A 17,027-nucleotide genomic window follows, 5' to 3' on the forward strand; every position below is an offset into this window, starting at 1 on the left:
CGAAACACGGGTCGGGGTAGCGCCATCCTGGTTGTCTTTACACACTACCTGCCTTAGGTGAGTCTCTCTTTTGGCTTTTCTGGTTCCGGGTCACTTTTTTACCCGCTGTGACCACCTGCAGTTTTCCCAGCTGGTATGCTAATGAATATCATCGGTACAGGGAGGAGGAGACTGCCCTGTTTCTCAATGGGCATCTCCTTCTCCCTGGCTGTAGCGCGGTCCAATTGCAGCAGAGAGCGTCACAGCCAGGGAGAAAAAAAAACTCACATTCTCCCTGGCTATGAGAAGGTGAGGGAAAAAAGCGTCCAGACAAACTAGTAAGCAATATTACATCCGTGCACAGTGACCTACATAGCCTGCTAGTTATTTCATAATGTCTGGACCCATGAAAGGTCCTTATTTAAGTTTTGTACAGGAAAACTCTCACAGTCTGACTTAATTTCACCCTCCACAGCTATGACAGTTTGGGAGTGGAGTGCGGTTGAGGCCATCTTTGGGGCTTTCCTATGATAAATCAGGCCAAAAACCAACGTGCTGCATGGAAACACCCAAAAACAGCTGGTTTTCTGAAACTGACTTAGCACTGTGTGTGCTTTCACTTTCACTTTATGCCAGTCATCTAATAACTCTTAGCTCTAAATTATAAAGAGGTCATAAATAGTGATGGACGAACATCTGCCGGGACAGTTGGCGGTTGCGTGAACACGATCAAATGTTCGCGAACCGGTAAGTTCGCGGTGGGTCCCATTCATTTTAATGGCAGGCGAACCTGAAAAACCTTCAGCTCATATTTGCAGCCAAGAAATAATTACTAGAAGTGCACAAATAGTCCCACAACATGGACAGTGACATACCAGATGTATTATTCAAACTAGCGATCTCCATTCATAATTTTTTTCAATTTGATATATCGGCAATATAATTTTCGCGTATGCGCATGCGCAAATGCACTATACAGTACCCAAATGCACTATAAAGAAAGTATATTGGTATATAACACCCCACTTCAATCAGTTTTTTTTGGGAACGACTGGTATCACACCAGTAGAAATTATTTGTTCCAATAACGCTTGTCCCTCTATATACATGCAGTATCGCAGCAGAACCGCACACAACTGCCGCACAATACAAATGCACTGTAATATACTATCTAACATAGAAAGTATATTATAACATTGCACAAGGAAAGCAATCCATTAGAATATACATAAAGATAAAACGTAACCTTTAAAAATGTTACTATGAGGGTCCATTCACACGTCCGTAAGTGTTTTGCAGATCCGCAAAACACGGACACCGGCAATTTGCGAACCGCACATCGCCGCCACTATAATAGAAAATGCCTAATCTTGTGTGCAATTGCGGACAAGAATAGGACATGTTCTATTTTTTTGTAGAAACTGAAGCACGGATGCGGAAGTGCGGATCCGCAAATGCGGATGCGTACAGCACATTCCGGCCCTATTGAAAATGAATGGGTCTGCACCCGTTCCGCAAAATTGTGAAACGGATGCGGACCCATTTTGTGGACGTGTGAATGGAAAAGATATCCCTCAAAATGAAAATAAATTTAATGATTAAAGTTAAGCAAAAAGCATAGATGTGGTAGGCAATAAAAAGTGGTGGTGGCACTAAATCAGGTGCTCGGCGGCACAAAATCAGAAACCATATGTCCTACCACAATCCGGGGGCTTCCAGTGCACATCCATGAATCCAGGAGGGAAAGCAAAAAACATCTATCCCTGGGCTAGATGATGATGTGGTAGTGAAGGACAGGGTGGGCAAAGAACTGTCCCTGATATTGCCCTACAGGGGGGTGCTATTCTGGCCCTGATAGCCTAACCACAGACCACCCACCCTGATAAGAGCGACCCCGTCCGTAACCTTACCCTAAATACAAAAGGGCCCTAGTAAACCCCTAGCTCCTAGGCCCCTGACTTCCAGGTGATCACTATATAGATCTATGTGTTTTTGACTCATTATAAAAGTATATTATAAGTATATCGCACCCCTCTGTGTATCACACATATCGATAGCACACCTATACTAGTGCTTAAAATGACTTTTGTTAGCCTATTAGCTAGCGTTTAGTGTCCCTAACAGTCTGTCCCTGCTCCACAAAGCAACCTCTCCCTACACTGGCAAAACACTGAATGTAAAATGCAGCCTGATCAGGTTTATTTATAAGGTAGGTGCTATGTCCGTGTGCTGAAACGTCTCAATTGGCTTTCCTGTTCCACCTGATGGATATGTGTCATGGGTCAAAGTTCTCACAATGTAAAAGAATATTGCGGGCGCGTATATCTCCATATGTTCGCATGTTCAGCGAATTGCGAACACGCAAAGTTCGCCGCGAAACAACCACCGGGCAAACCGCAAGGCCATCTCTAGTCATAAACACCTATTTAATTCACATTATTATCAGTAAGATAAGGATTGAGCCTTGATGAGTGTTTATATGGTCTAAGAGCAAAGATAAAGAGCCTGTCAGCTCCCTGTCTGACAGAGCAGAGAGAAATTTATAATTCTGCTAGTAGAGCATCTCAGCACAGAGGAAAGGACTCCATATTTTTAATAAAGACTAATTGAAAAAAAGTTTTTTTTAGCTCATAATGAGTACAATAGTCTAATAAAAAAAAAATTATCCCCATAGGTGTACATAGCATTTCATTTATCAATAGGGGAAACCGAAGTGTGTTTTCATCTTTGTTTATTTGTGTAAATGTGATTATGAATGTATGAAAGTGGCGGACAGCACTTGTTAAATTTAGAACAGGCAATCTATCATATTCTGACCTACTTTCACCTGCCACAGCTTCGGCAGGTCAGAGTAGAGAGAAGTTGAAAAAAAGAATTGTGGACTTTCCAATTGATAAATACAGTTAAAAACCCCAAATACTACATAGGAACATGAGCATCATAGTTACAGACTGATTATGACTTCATATACAATTCAGCCATATAACATTTTGAATATTTGTTGTTAAATGAGAAGAATACTACTCACGCTTCAGAAGACCTCATGGTACTTTCTTTACTTTATTTTTCAAAATAAAAGAACTGAAGGTTTACAAACATCTCCTAGCAACCATCAGTGAAAAACGCATCGCACCTGCACTTGCTTGCGGATGCAATGCACTTTTCACGCAGCCCTATTCACTTCTATGGGGCCAGGGCTGCTTGAAAAACGCAGAATATAGAACATGCTGCGATTTTACCGCAATGCAGAAGTAATGCGTGAAAAACAACGCTCATCTACACAGACACATTGAAATTAATGGGTCAGGATTCAGTCCAGGTGCAATGCATTCACGTCAGGCTTTGCACCCGCGCGGAAAACTCGCCTGTGTGAAAGAGGCCTAAGTCAGCACATGGGAGTACCCTGATTGATTATACAGACTGATTGTGCCACTAATAATAATGTCCTCTTTTTCACTGGCCAACTATTTTTGCCTATTAATTGGTTCCGAGGCCAGTGTAAATGGGCCTTTATTCATATTCTGCACTTTTTCTTGATTGTAGCCATAATATGTTCACCAGAATTCTAAGATTAACCCTTTTGTACACCCTGGAGTTACTGTTCATTCAAGGTGCACGATGAGTGTATGGAGCAGGCTTGCAAATTTTGCCTGTTCCATATGTAGTGGATTTCAATTATGTTAAACAGCTGACAAGAGCCTGCAGCAACTGGTGGAGTTTGCGATTGGTTGCTATAGCAACCTGGGGTCCATGGGAAGGCTCAATATGAAGACCACAGAATCCCCATAGACTACAATAGTAAACTATTGCAGTCTTTGGTATAAGCGTTCAGATGTTGTTCCAATTTTACATAAACAATATTAGATAAATAAACAATAATAAATTAGCATAATTGGCATCACCATATCTGAAAATGTACAAACTGTTAAAATATAAATATATAGTAGTATACATACTGTATATCCATAAATAGTACAAAAAAGGTAAAGAAAAACTACAGCTCAGCCTGCAAAAAGGAGGCCCTCACACAGCGCTGTAAATGTAAATATAAAAGTTATCGGTATCAGAATATGAAGGTGCAAAGAAAAAAAAATTCAGAACAATATATATTTTTCCAGAAGTGTAAAACAAAATAAAAATAATATAGATTTGGAAATACTGATCCACAGTCATTTTTAATTGCACAGTAAAAACAAAACCCAAAATGGCAGAGCGTTTACTTTTCAATTTCACCCTACAAAGAATTTTTCCCATTTTTAAATTCAAGATATGGTAAATTAAATAGGGTCATTAACCCCTTAAGGACCCAGGACAAGAATGCTTGCCCTAAATGGCTGGTACCTTGTGCCCCAGGATGAGCATTCTCATCCAGTGGTCCTTCCCCTGCCCCATGGTTGGTGCCGCGATCAGCGCCAGGGATCTGGCTGTTACTGACAGCCCCCAGGCTGGGTCTCATAGGAAAACTATCAGTGTATTACACTGTGTAATACACTGATAGTAAATGCAGTACAATACAGATGTATTGTGCTGCATTTAAACAGTGATCAGACCCTGTAATGTTGAAGTCCCATAGTGGGACAAAAATAAAAAATAATAAAAGTGTTTCAATTAAAAAAAAGCCCCTTTTCTCATATAAAGACATATAAAATTGTAAAAAAATAGAAAAAAAATAAAATACAGTCATCTTTGGTATCGTATGTGTAACAACCTGCTCTATAAAAATATCACATGATCTACCCCGTCTGGTGAACACTGTAAATTTTTCATTTTTTTTATAAAAGTGTGCTATAAAAGCCATTTTTTGTCACATCACAAAAAGTGTAATATCAAGTGATAAAAAATTCATATGTACTCAAAAATAATACCAATCAAACCATCATCTCATCCCGCAAAAAATTAGATCCTAACTAAAACGATTTCCCCAAAAATAAAAAAGATATGGCTTTCAGAGAATAGAGACATAAAAACATAATCTTTTTGTTTCAAAAATGCTTTTATTGTTTAAAACCAAAATATATATAAAAAACAGACATATTAGGTATCACCGTGTCCATAACAACCTGCTCATATGAGCTAACCTGTCTGGTGAAAACCATAAAAAATTAAAATAAAAACCGTGCCAAAAAATCAATTTTTTGTCACTATACATCGCAAAAAGTGTAATACCAAATGATCAAAAAGTATTATGTACCCCAAAATAGTACCAATCAAACCATCATCTCATACCACAAAAAATGAGACCCTACCTAAGACAATCGCTCAAAAATAAAAAAAGATAGAAAATGGAGACATAAAAACATGATTTGTTTTTCTTTCAAAAGTGCTTTTATTGTGTAAAACCAAAATAAATATAAAAAATTGACAAATTAGGTATCGCTGCATCCGTAACAACCTTCTCTATAAATATCACATGATTTAATTTTTGGGTCACCATACATCACAAAAAGTGTAATATCAAACAATTAAAAAGTAGTATGTAACCCAAAATAGTATTGTCACGGAAGGTGTACAGGAAACAAGACAACACCAAATGAATATATGACTCACTGGATCCAAAACTAAGGAACAAAAAGGGAGACTACTGCATCAGACCTGGCACTCTCCCTGACTGCTCAGCCTATGCAAAAATCCCAATGATAGATGATCGCATATCCTCGTACCTCGACTGTATAACACCTGAACACCCTATAATAGTGAGGGGACACGACCACCGGCTCCCTACACTAGACACGGAGGGAGTCAGGGTCACCTGGGATCCAGCAAACAGAAAATCACAAAGGAATGTACAACACTTATCCTGTAGAAGACTGGGAAATAGGATCAGCATGCACACACACTCCAGGAAGTTGTATAAACCGCACACTAATGCATTATGGGGAGGAATTTAAAGGGATGCAATCAGTCCAACTACATGACAGCTGAGAGAGGCTAACGAGATGAGGAACTGAAAACCAAAACAAAGGAAGCTCAAGGAGGAGGTTCTGAAAGGCATCTGTCAGAGCTTCTCAGATGTCTGGTGGTGACAAGTATGAATCGAACCGTCACCTTATGCTGCAATAACGGAGCCCCTACATAAGATAATTGCCCGAAAAATAAAAATAATATGACTTTCAGAAAAAGGAGACACAAAAACATGATTTATTTCAAAAATGCTTTATTATGTAAAACTGAATAAAAATAAAAGTAGACATACAGTATTTGATATAATTGCCTCCACAACAGCATGCTCTATAAAAATAGCATATGATATAACCTGTCAGGTAAACACCGTAAAAAAATAAAAATAAAAACGGGGCCATTTATTTGGTTACTTTGCCTGAAAAAAGCGTAATATAGAGCAATCAAAAGTCATATATACCACAAAATATTACCAATAAAAGTGTCACCTTATCCTATAATTTCCAAAATGGGGTCACTTTTTTGATTTTCTACTCTAGAGGTGCTTTAAATGTCATATGGCAGCTTAAAAATTATCCCAGTAAAATCTGCCCTTCAAAATCTATATGGCACTCCTTTCCTTTTGTGCCTTGCCGTGTGCCCGTACAGCAGTTTATGACCACATTTGGGGTGTTTCTGTAAATTGCAGAACCGGGGTAATAAATATTGAGTTTTATTTGGCTGTTATCCCTTGATGTGTTACAAGAAAAATGAATTTAAAATGGAAAATCTGCCCAAAAAGTTAAATTTTAAAATGTAATCTCCTTTTTCCTTTAATTCTTGTGGAACACCTAAAGGGTTAACAACGTTTGTAAAATCAGTTTTGAATACCTTGAGAGGTGTAGTTTCTAAAATGGGGCCATTTAGGTGGTTTCTATTATGTAAGCCCCACAGTGACTTCATAACTGAACTGGTCCTTAAAAAAGTTTTTGGGGGAAATTTTGTAAAACATATCAAGATTTGCTTCAAAAATTTTAAGCCTTATAAGACCCAAAAAATAAAATGACATTTACAAAATGATGCAAACATAAAAGAGGACATATGGGAAATGTAAAATAATAACTAGCAGATAAATTCTATTTTAGAAAATTGTAAATTTTTCTAAATTCTCGGTAAATGTTAGATTTTTTTAATAAGTAAAGGTAAATTATATCAACTAAAATTTTTCACTATCATGAAGTACAATGTGTCTCAGAATCGCTTGGATAAGTAAAAGCATTCTGAAGTTATTACCACATAAAGTGACACATGTCAAGTTTCCAAAAAACAGTCTGGTCCTTAAGGTGAAAAATGGCAAGGTCCTTAAGGTGTTAAAAAATTAAACTTGTCACACAAATTACAAGCCCTCATATCGCTATGTTCACATAAAAATCTAAACATTATGGCTGTTGGAAGGTAGGGAGGAAAAAATTAAAATGAAATAAATAAAAATTTGCCTGGTTCTGAATGGATTAACAGCAATATGTGATTTTATGTTTCCCATCCTATGTACCCACCACAAAAATATACAGTATCCAGTGTATAAATAGTAGATAAACACAGAGAAGGCAGCACTCCAAAAAAGATTCAAAGTTTTATTCACCCAATGTCAGCAATGTTTCAGCTGCTCACGGCAGCCATTTTCAAGCATACAAATGTGGTACATACTGAGGTATATATAGGTGAAATTCAATTAACAATAATTATCAAAATAAAAACACATCAACTATCAAGCATAAGGTCAATTCTAATCAAATATCAGTATATGAATAAAAAATTTTTTTTTCAAATTGAGCCCTAAAATAAAATATTTTTGGGTCAAATTGAGCCCTAAAATAATAGCTTTTTTTAAAAGCTTTTGAAAACATAACAGAAAGCATTCTGATCTTTATAAACCAGAGAATACAAATCAAGGTCAGTAAATCTAGCAATAACATAGTAGTGACCTGGCTTTCAATCTGGGTGGGAAAGAAAACACAAAATAAAGTTAAAATGACTGTAGAATAGATTTTCATCATAAATAAGTACCAGTAATACTCCTAAATACAATAACAAAAAACCACAGGAAACATATTATTCTTATATCAGTAATATATAAATGAATAGAGTTTGCTAATTTACACATACCACATGTCATTTTACTTCCTAGGTATTATAATCGGATGCTTTGTGGGACTCATCATCTTCATTATCATCCTTGTCTTGATAATCATACTGAGAAAGAGAAAACGTACTGTAAGTTACATAAGTCAGAGCATAAAATAGGAATAGTAATTCACAAGTTTTAGGTCCAGTTATTAACTGGCCCTACTGATCACTGGAAAGCAAAATCATAAATGCTCAACTGAGCCCCAGGGCTCTTTGGTTTTGTTCAGTTGTTCCAGAGAGGTAAGGTTACTGAGGTTACTGATATGGGGGCTCTAGACTTTTCATGAGCCCATACACAACTCTAAATCTGGTGTATCTTTAGACTGTACTGTAAAAATTATACCACATATTTGTTGGTTTAGTTTTCTGCAAAACATTGTCCTGATGACTTGAAAATGTGTCCAAGTTCACTAAGATTCTGTCTCATTGAGCCAAAAATGTGCCCCAATGTTTAAAAATGTTGTCTCCAAGCTAAAACAAATTGTCCAAATGTACCAAAATACTGTCTCTCAGCTAAAAATGGGTCCCAGTGGACCAAAAACTTTGGACCAGGTCTAAGTTGTTGTAGTCTATGCCAATTTTGTGCGCCAGAATTGTGGATTTCAGCTTGCCCATATTCTAGTTTAAAATCAGGAAATGTCAAGGATGTTTTTGGTGCAAACGAATATCATAATAAATGTGAAAACTAGGGGAACGCCAAGAGAACGCCCTCTGTAATAGCCCAAAGTCAAACTGGTTAGTTGGCACAGTGGTTGCACAACCACTGTCCGTAACATCTAACAACATATTCTAGATCATGTGAGACTTGACTTTATGCATTTGCTGTGACAGGGTCTATAATCAAAGATATACAGTATCTCACAAAAGTGAGTACACCCCTAACATTTTTGTAAATATTTAATTATATATTTTCTTGGGACAACACCGAAGGTATGACACTTTGATACAATGTAAAGTAGTCAGTGTACAGCTTATATAACAGTATACATTTGGTTTGCCCTCAAAATAACTCAACACACAGCCATTAATGTCTAAACTGTTGGCAACAAAGGCGAGTACACCCCTAAGTGAAAATGGCCAATTGTGCCCAATTAGCAATTTTTCCTCCCCGGTGTCATGTGACTTGTTAGTGTTACAAGGTGTCAGGTGTGAATGGGGAGCAGGTGTATTAAATTTGGTGTTATTGCTCTGACACTCTCTCATACTGGTCACTGGAAGTTCAACATGGGACCTCATGTCAAAGAACTCTCTGAGGATCAGAAAAAAGAATTGTTGCTCTACATAAAGATGGCCTAGGCTATAAGAAGATTGCCAATACGCTGAAACTGAGCTGCCGCACAGTGTCCAAGACCTTACAGCGGTTTAACAAGACAGGTTCCACTCAGAACAGACCCTGGCATAGTCGACCAAGTTGAGTTGATAAGTTGAGTGCACAAGCTCACTGTGTAATATCCAGCAGTTGTATTTTCAAAATAGACGTATCAGTGCTGCCAGCGTTGCTGCATAGGTAAAGGGGTGGGGGGTCAGCTTGTCATTACTCAGACAATACGGTGCATACTGCATCAAATTGGTATGCATGGCTGCTGTCCCAGAAGGAAGCCTCTTCTAGAGATTCTTTTTCTACAGAACATCAGTGACTGTCTCTCAGACATCTTTAACATCATGTCCTCTCTCTATCTGAAACTGAACCTTTAAAAAACATAACTTCTTATGTTTTCTCCATCTACTAACCTACCCAAACTTGACATCTCCCTCTCAGTGTGCGACACCATCATTACTCCTAGGCAGCACACCTGCTGTCTTGGTGTTATGCTTGACACTGATATTTCCTTCACCACCCATATTGAGTCTCTCGCCTGCTCATGTCCCTGCACCTTAAAAACATCTCTAGAATCCACCCCTTTCTCACTATGAAAACAACAAATACTCTCATTGTCACCCTAATCCGTTCCTGCCTCGATTACTGTAACTCACTACTAATTGACTTCCCCCTCTCCAGGCTCTCCCTTCTCCAATCTATACTTATTGCAGCAGCCAGGGTCACCTATCTGTCCAACCACTACTCCAATGCAGCCGCCCTGTGCCAGTCATTGCACTGGTTGCCCATACAATATAGAATCTAATTTAAACTGCTTGTCCTACCCCCACAAATATCTCCACAGTGCTGCACCCCTCTACATATCTTCACTCGTCTCTGTCTACCACCCTTTCCATGATCTTTGCTCTGTAAATGATTTAAGATTGACATCCGACATAATCCGAACCTCTCACTACCAGCTTCGAGACTTCTCCTGAGCTGCACCAGTTCTCTGAAATGCCTTACCCCTTAAAAGTAGGTTAAATCACAATATACACAATTTTAGGCGCTCCCTAAAAACACATCTTTTAGGGTAGCCTATCACGTTTCATGAAAAAGGATCCAGCACTGGTTTTAAAAGTTCATGTTGCTTTTTTTGAGTATTCAATACATACAGGTATGGAAACAGAATCTCCTAGGTTCCAGTTAACTCAAATAAAGATAGACTTTTAAAACTAGTGCTGGATCCTTTTTCATGAAGTTTGAATTTGGCCTTAAACTCAGGTCTTCTGTGCACGGTGCATATCCCTGCTTCAGGTGAGCTGGAAATCTCTTTGATTTGTACTGGCCTATCACATTCCTTGATCTAACTAACTCCTCTCCATGTATAGCCCATTTATCATCTGTTCCTGAACCTTATCCTCCACCGAACGCTCCACCACACACATACACCCACAAGCACTTCATAAATCGGATGGTGACTGGCTCATGCAGCTTTATATCTACTCCCCTTTTTCCCTTTTTCCCTATCTCCACATAGATTGTAAACTCATTCCTCTTACATTTATTGGCTTGTCTTTTATGTTTTTTATGAATGTTTGTACATCAACCCATGAACTGTAAAGTGCTGCGGAATATGTTGGAACTATATAAATAAAGATTATTATTAAAATTTTTAGAGATAAAGCACAAGAAAGCCCGCGAACAGTTTGCTTAAGACAAGCAGACATAGATTACTGTAACTATGTTGTGTGGTCTGATGAGACCAAGATAAACCTATTTGGTTCAGATTGTGTCAAGCATGTTTGGCGGTAACCAGGTGAGAAGTACAAAGACAATGTGTCTTGTCTATAGTTAAGCATGGTGATGGGAGTGTTATGGTTTGGGGCTGCATGAGTGCTGCCGGCTGTGGGGAGCTACAGTTCATTGAGTGAACCGTGAATGCCAACATATACTGTGACATACAGAAGCCGAGCATGATCCCCTCCCTTCAGAAACTGGGCCACAGAGCAGTATTCCACATGATATCGACCCCAAACACAACACCAAGCCGACCGCTGTCTTGCTAAAGAAACTTAGGGTAAAGGTGCTGGACTGGCCAAGCATTTCTCCAGATCTAAACCCTATTGAGCATCTGTTAGGCATCCTCAAATGGAATGTGGGGGAGCACAAGGTGTCTAACATACACCAGCTCCAAGGTTTCATCATGGAGGAGTGGAAGAGGATTCCACTGGCCACTTGCAAAGCTCTAGTGAACTCCATGCCCAAGAGAGTCAAGGCAGTGCTGTAAAATAATAGTGGCCACATAAAATATTGACACTTTGGGCACAATTTGGCCATTTTCACTTAGGGGTGTACTCACTTTTGTTGCCAGCAGTTTAGACATTAATGGCTGGGTGTTGAGTTATTTGGAGGCCACACCACATTTACAAGCTGTTCACTGACTACTTCACATTGTATCAAAGTGTCATATCTTCAGTGTTGTCCCAAGAAAAGATATAATAAAATATTTACAAAAATGTGAGGGGTATACTCACTTTTGTGAGATACTGTACATTCTGTAGAGAAAACCTGTGCCGCTGTGATGGGACCCGTGATCTGTGACACTTTGCAGGACTTCACAGATGATGAGGCCCATGTAGTTTAAATCTTTGTAAAACATTGCAGGTACCACAGTAACCTCCATGTTACCAATCAATGGAGTGAGAACACAGCTATGGGTCCAGGGGGATTTTTGCAAGTAGTATGCAAGAATTACAAACAAGCACCAGGTCCTTCTGCTACTGAGATGGTTTAGTGAAAATTAGTGTAGAATCCCTTGTTCTGAAAACTGAACTGAAGGGGATGTGTCACTTCAGCAAATAGCATTTATTATGTAGAGAAAGTTAATGCAAGACACTTACAAATGTATTGCTATTATCCATATTGCTTTCTTTGCTGGCTGGATTCATTTTTCAATCACATCATACACAGCTTGTTTATATGGTTATGACCACCCTGCAATCCTTCAGTGGCAGCAATGCTGGCACACTATAGAAAAAAGCACCAACCTATGTGAGCTCCCATGGTCCCGGCCACTGCTGATGGATTGCAGGGTGGCCGTAACCATGGAAACAAGCAATGTATAATGCAATGGAAAAATGAATAAAGCTAGCAAAGAAAGCAATGAGGATAATAAATAATCAGATACATTAAAAAGTTGCTTTTATTAACTTTCTGATGAATGCCACTTGCTGAAGTGACACAACCCCATTAATATACCTTCCAAATACAGTATATCACGTTTTAAATATTTGATAAGGTTAAAAAAGAAGCTGATTGAGGTCAATGTATAATCCTACTGCTTTGATCCAAAGGAAGGCAGAAACCCTTATTTTTACGGACTCCAAATATGGCAATCAAAATCATTCCCTGGATCAACAATCCATTTCCAGAAATCAAAGACAATACAATTAGGTCCACCTTAAACCTATTCTTTGAGGTTAGACGGGATACTGAACAAGTGTCAGAGGTAGTAATTCTGGGAAGGTGAATGAAGTTAGTGAATCCATTATGAATGATATAAAATGTTATTGAAGTATTTTTATCTTTTCAGAGTTTTGAACTCCTAGTCACATCTCAAGAATCAGAAATTCCACTGAACAATTATTAATGGGTAAGTAAGACAGCATTTTTAATATTGATATTTTTATCGTATCTTTCCTAGTTAATACATAAAATAATTCAAAGTACAGAAGTAAAAGTAATTTTAATAGTGCCTTTATTCATGATACTTCAAAAAGAACAAGAACAAAATTTATTTGGTTTAAAAATAAAATTTTAAACCCCTTAATGACCAAAATTTATTTTTTGCTCTCTTTAGCTTTATTAGCAGTAACGTGTACAAAAAGTTAAAATACATTTTTATAGTTCTTAATTTTTTTATATTTGAAAATTAGCAGTAAAGTATTAGAATGTTTTTTTTTTTTTGTTTTAGTTAATCTGATATATAATATGTATAGTCTCGAATTAGGAGGCAGTTATAGCGATAATTGGCATGGGTGTTGCATTTTTTTATTTGCATTTTTTATATTATTTGAACTAATTTTATATACCATATTTTTGGACTATAAGATGCACCCAGGATTTAGAGGAGGAAAATAAGATAAAACATATTTTTCATCAGACCTCAGATCAGACCCTCAATCCTTATCAGAACTCCAAATCAGACTCCAATTCTTCATCACACCCTCATTAGTCCCCCAAGTTCCATCAGCTTCAGATCAGACCCCAGCAACCTCAATCAGCCTCAGATCAGACACCCATCAAACCCCCCAGCCTCCATCAGCCTCAGATCAGACCCCCATGAGCCTCAGATCAGACCACCATGAGCCTCAGATCAGACCACCATGAGCCTCAGATCGGACCTCCATCAGACCTCAGATTGGACCTCCATCAGACCTCAGATCAGACCTCAGATCAGACATTTAAAAAAACACTTACCTGGCTTGCTGCAGATGGTGCTACCACCCCGCAGATCAGGCACTCAATGCTCCCTGGTTTTCTTCCATCAGGTGCTGCACTGTGACCTGATGCCGTACAGTATCAGGTCATAGTGTGTGAACATTCACCAACTCCTGAAGCTGTAGCAGTCAGGACACAGTGCTGAGCGGGTGAGTACAGTCAGTGCAGTGCTTCCCTCACCGCTTCCAGTGCCTCCTGCATGCTAATGATTGCTTCCATAATGGAAGCGGTTATTAGCATTCAAACGATAAGACACACTGCCATTTTCACCCCCTATATTCTAATAAAATGCTGTATATTTTTTTAACATAATATTGTATGCCCCCCCCCCCCCCCCAGTAGGCCATAAAAGACCACTGCAGTTTTGCACTTTATCATTGTAACTGGGGTACCCATAGGAGCCACTGTTGCACATGAAAACATCCCCCTGTCCTTCCATCAGTCCCTGGCAGAGCTAATCTGGGTCTGACCCAGCAGATTAGTCATTTCTGAACGCTAAATATGTACTGTAGTTCCCGTTGGTAGCCAGCTCTAAAGTCATATGAGATGAATGTTTTTCATTATGCTACCTTACTTTCTAAGTATCACATGGTCCAACAATCTGTACAGAACCTAAAGCTTTTCCGTGCATAAACCCTGTTTAGAAAAGTGCAGCAAATATATCTGTTCAAAAGAGATGTGACTTGTTTTTTTTGTTAAAAAAACATGTTTCTTACCTAAAATGCATATAAATACCAAACTATCAGCTGATAGTTTGTAGAATCTTGCACAATTGTCCTTTAAAGTGGTTTTCTAGTTTTGAGATCACATTTTATATACACGTTTAGGGAATTCTGAGTAAATAGAAAGGAACCCCCTGTTTAGATACTGTAGCACCGATGTTCCATGACTGCCGATGTCTTCCCCCGCCTGCTAGCCACAGACACTGGACACATGTTCTGCAGTCTTCCTGCTTTCATGGTCCAGGCTCACTGATATCTCATTCACACCCACTGGAGTGCTGGTGGCTTTGCCCACTCTATACTGCCTCTTTGCAGCATCTCTGCCCCTAACTAATGTGCTCTCCGCTTTTAGGGCATGTGTTCTCTCTGACTATTAAAGGGCTAGAATTTGTCCAATCTATTTCCAGCCAATGACATTTGTTCCTGGCTGCTATAAGGCACCTTCCCCTATGAGGAAGCAATAGGTTCCCTAGATTGCTAGTCCCTGCACAAAGGTGTGCTGTAAATCTAATCCATCTTGACTTTCTGTGCTAGACCTCTGCCTATTTACCAGATTTGGTGTTTTTGTGGCGGGTTTTTTATAAAACCTTTTCAGTCAAAGTCAGAAATTGATTCTAGTTGAAGGGGAATTCTAAAGGAAGAAGTTACAGTTCTCATTTCTGCTGGATCCATACTTGTCTTTGACTCCAAAAAAACACATCAAGAACTATGATGGCTTTTTCCAAAAAAGATATTTAATAAACCAGCCTAACTAAAGAAACAGAAAAAGGTAGATAGAAGGGAGGAAGGGATACTGCCATCTGTCTGATTCAGCCTTTATGTGAGATTCAAACTGTGATAGAAGAAAAGGAAAAAGAAGGGAGGGATATCTGATGGGCTCTGAGCACACAACACAGCTCTCCTGGTCCATATGAAGAAGAGCCTGTGCACTCAGCACAGTTATATAGACACAATAGTAAGCTATAGAAAAAGGGCAAAAAGGACCCAAAATATGCAGGTTGAACACATTTCTGATGTTATAGAGAGTGGCTGAGAATAACTACTAGTTGTTTAATATTTAAAAGCTTTGTCAATTGAATATCACTAACACCTGCTTTTGTTTTTCCTTAGGGCAATGTATTGAAACATATGGACTGATAATACATACTAAAAAGGAACAACATAAAGTATATGAGCAGTCTGATAAGAGGATGACCATTGTATATAATACTTTAACAAATATGCAGCATTTCACTGCAAGGCTTATTTGGGGAAATTTATCATGAGGGTAATATTTGAAGCCAGTTTCGTTTGGCGTAGATTCTGCCAATATTAACAAATAGTGTGTGTTTTTGTTAAATTTGGAATATCTTTTAACCTAAAACTTCTAGAATTGCTACTACTGTTTTTTCACACCACCTACTACTGGAGCGAGTTTAAATAGTTACAGTAATAAATCTGGAATAAAATTAACATAGGCAACCAAGCCCACTTTGCCACCCGTTTTTCAAACTGTAGTAAGTGCTATAAAAATGCAAAAGGTCACAAATTTGTGTGCAATTAAGCCCTGTTTTGCAACTTTTTGAAGCCAGAATTCTGGAGTGCAGGGCATTATAAATTCCCCCCAATTTGTATCATAACAAGAAAGCAACACGGCACATAAAACAATTGTTATAATTGCTTATTCACTATAAAGTGCTCTAATGGTAACACTGGACAGTAAATGTCTGTAGTGCCATCTACCTATGCTGTGGATATAGACTGTGTGTAATGGGAACAGTCCTACACTGACAGGGACAAATGCGGCTTCTGTAGGAATCATAATATTATAAGCATATACCATTGCTGTATTTTACAAACCCAATGTGTAATACAAATTATTATTGAATTTATTAAATAGAAAATTATTGATTTTATGATTTGTAATGTAATGCAGCATTTCTGATTATTTTTCATTTTATTTGCTTCACTTTAGTATGTCTACTAACCTACATGTTATTTTACTAAATTTACCACACAGAGAGTCCAGCGGCTATTATTTGCTGGCAATGTTTCTAAATTTTCAAAATTATATTTTGGGAACAATTTCTAGAAATAAATTTAGTTGAAAATGTGTGGAAAAATACAGCATTTATTAACCCCTTAGTGACCAGCCTGTTTTGGGCCTTACTGACCAAGCGTTTTTCCTCCTTTTCCTATTTTCGCTTTCCAAGAGCTATAACTTTTTTATTTTTCAGTCCAAATAGCTTTATAAGGGCTTGTTTTTAACGCCGCCATTTTGGGGTACACATATCTTTCTGATTAACTTTTATTAACTCTTACTGGGAGGGAGATGGGAAAAACAGCAATACTGTCACTGCGTTTTTACGTTATAAAATTTATGGCATTCATTTTTTGGTATAAATAACATCATATATTTATTCTCTGGGTCAGTACGATTACAGTTATACCAAATGCATATAGTTCTTTTACATTTTACTACT

At 38.2% G+C, this 17,027-nt stretch overlaps 1 protein-coding gene across 3 annotated transcripts in view; it reads left to right on the top strand.

Moving 5' to 3' along the window:
• The window catches only part of LOC122922376, a 36,849-nt gene extending 20,083 nt beyond the window's left edge, over window positions 1-16,766 (top strand). For all 3 annotated transcript variants that reach the window (XM_044272968.1, XM_044272970.1, XM_044272969.1), the window contains exons 8-10: window positions 8,045-8,130; window positions 12,936-12,995; window positions 15,676-16,766. In XM_044272968.1, coding sequence (XP_044128903.1) covers window positions 8,045-8,130; window positions 12,936-12,992 — 143 coding nt within the window. In that variant the 3' untranslated portion in view covers window positions 12,993-12,995; window positions 15,676-16,766. The remainder of the gene's footprint in view (window positions 1-8,044; window positions 8,131-12,935; window positions 12,996-15,675) is intronic.
• The last annotated feature ends 261 nt before the right edge of the window (window positions 16,767-17,027 follow it).

Source organism: Bufo gargarizans, unplaced genomic scaffold (genome assembly GCF_014858855.1).
Source record: "Bufo gargarizans isolate SCDJY-AF-19 unplaced genomic scaffold, ASM1485885v1 fragScaff_scaffold_293_pilon:::fragment_2:::debris, whole genome shotgun sequence".
NCBI classification, from domain to species: Eukaryota; Metazoa; Chordata; class Amphibia; order Anura; family Bufonidae; genus Bufo; species Bufo gargarizans.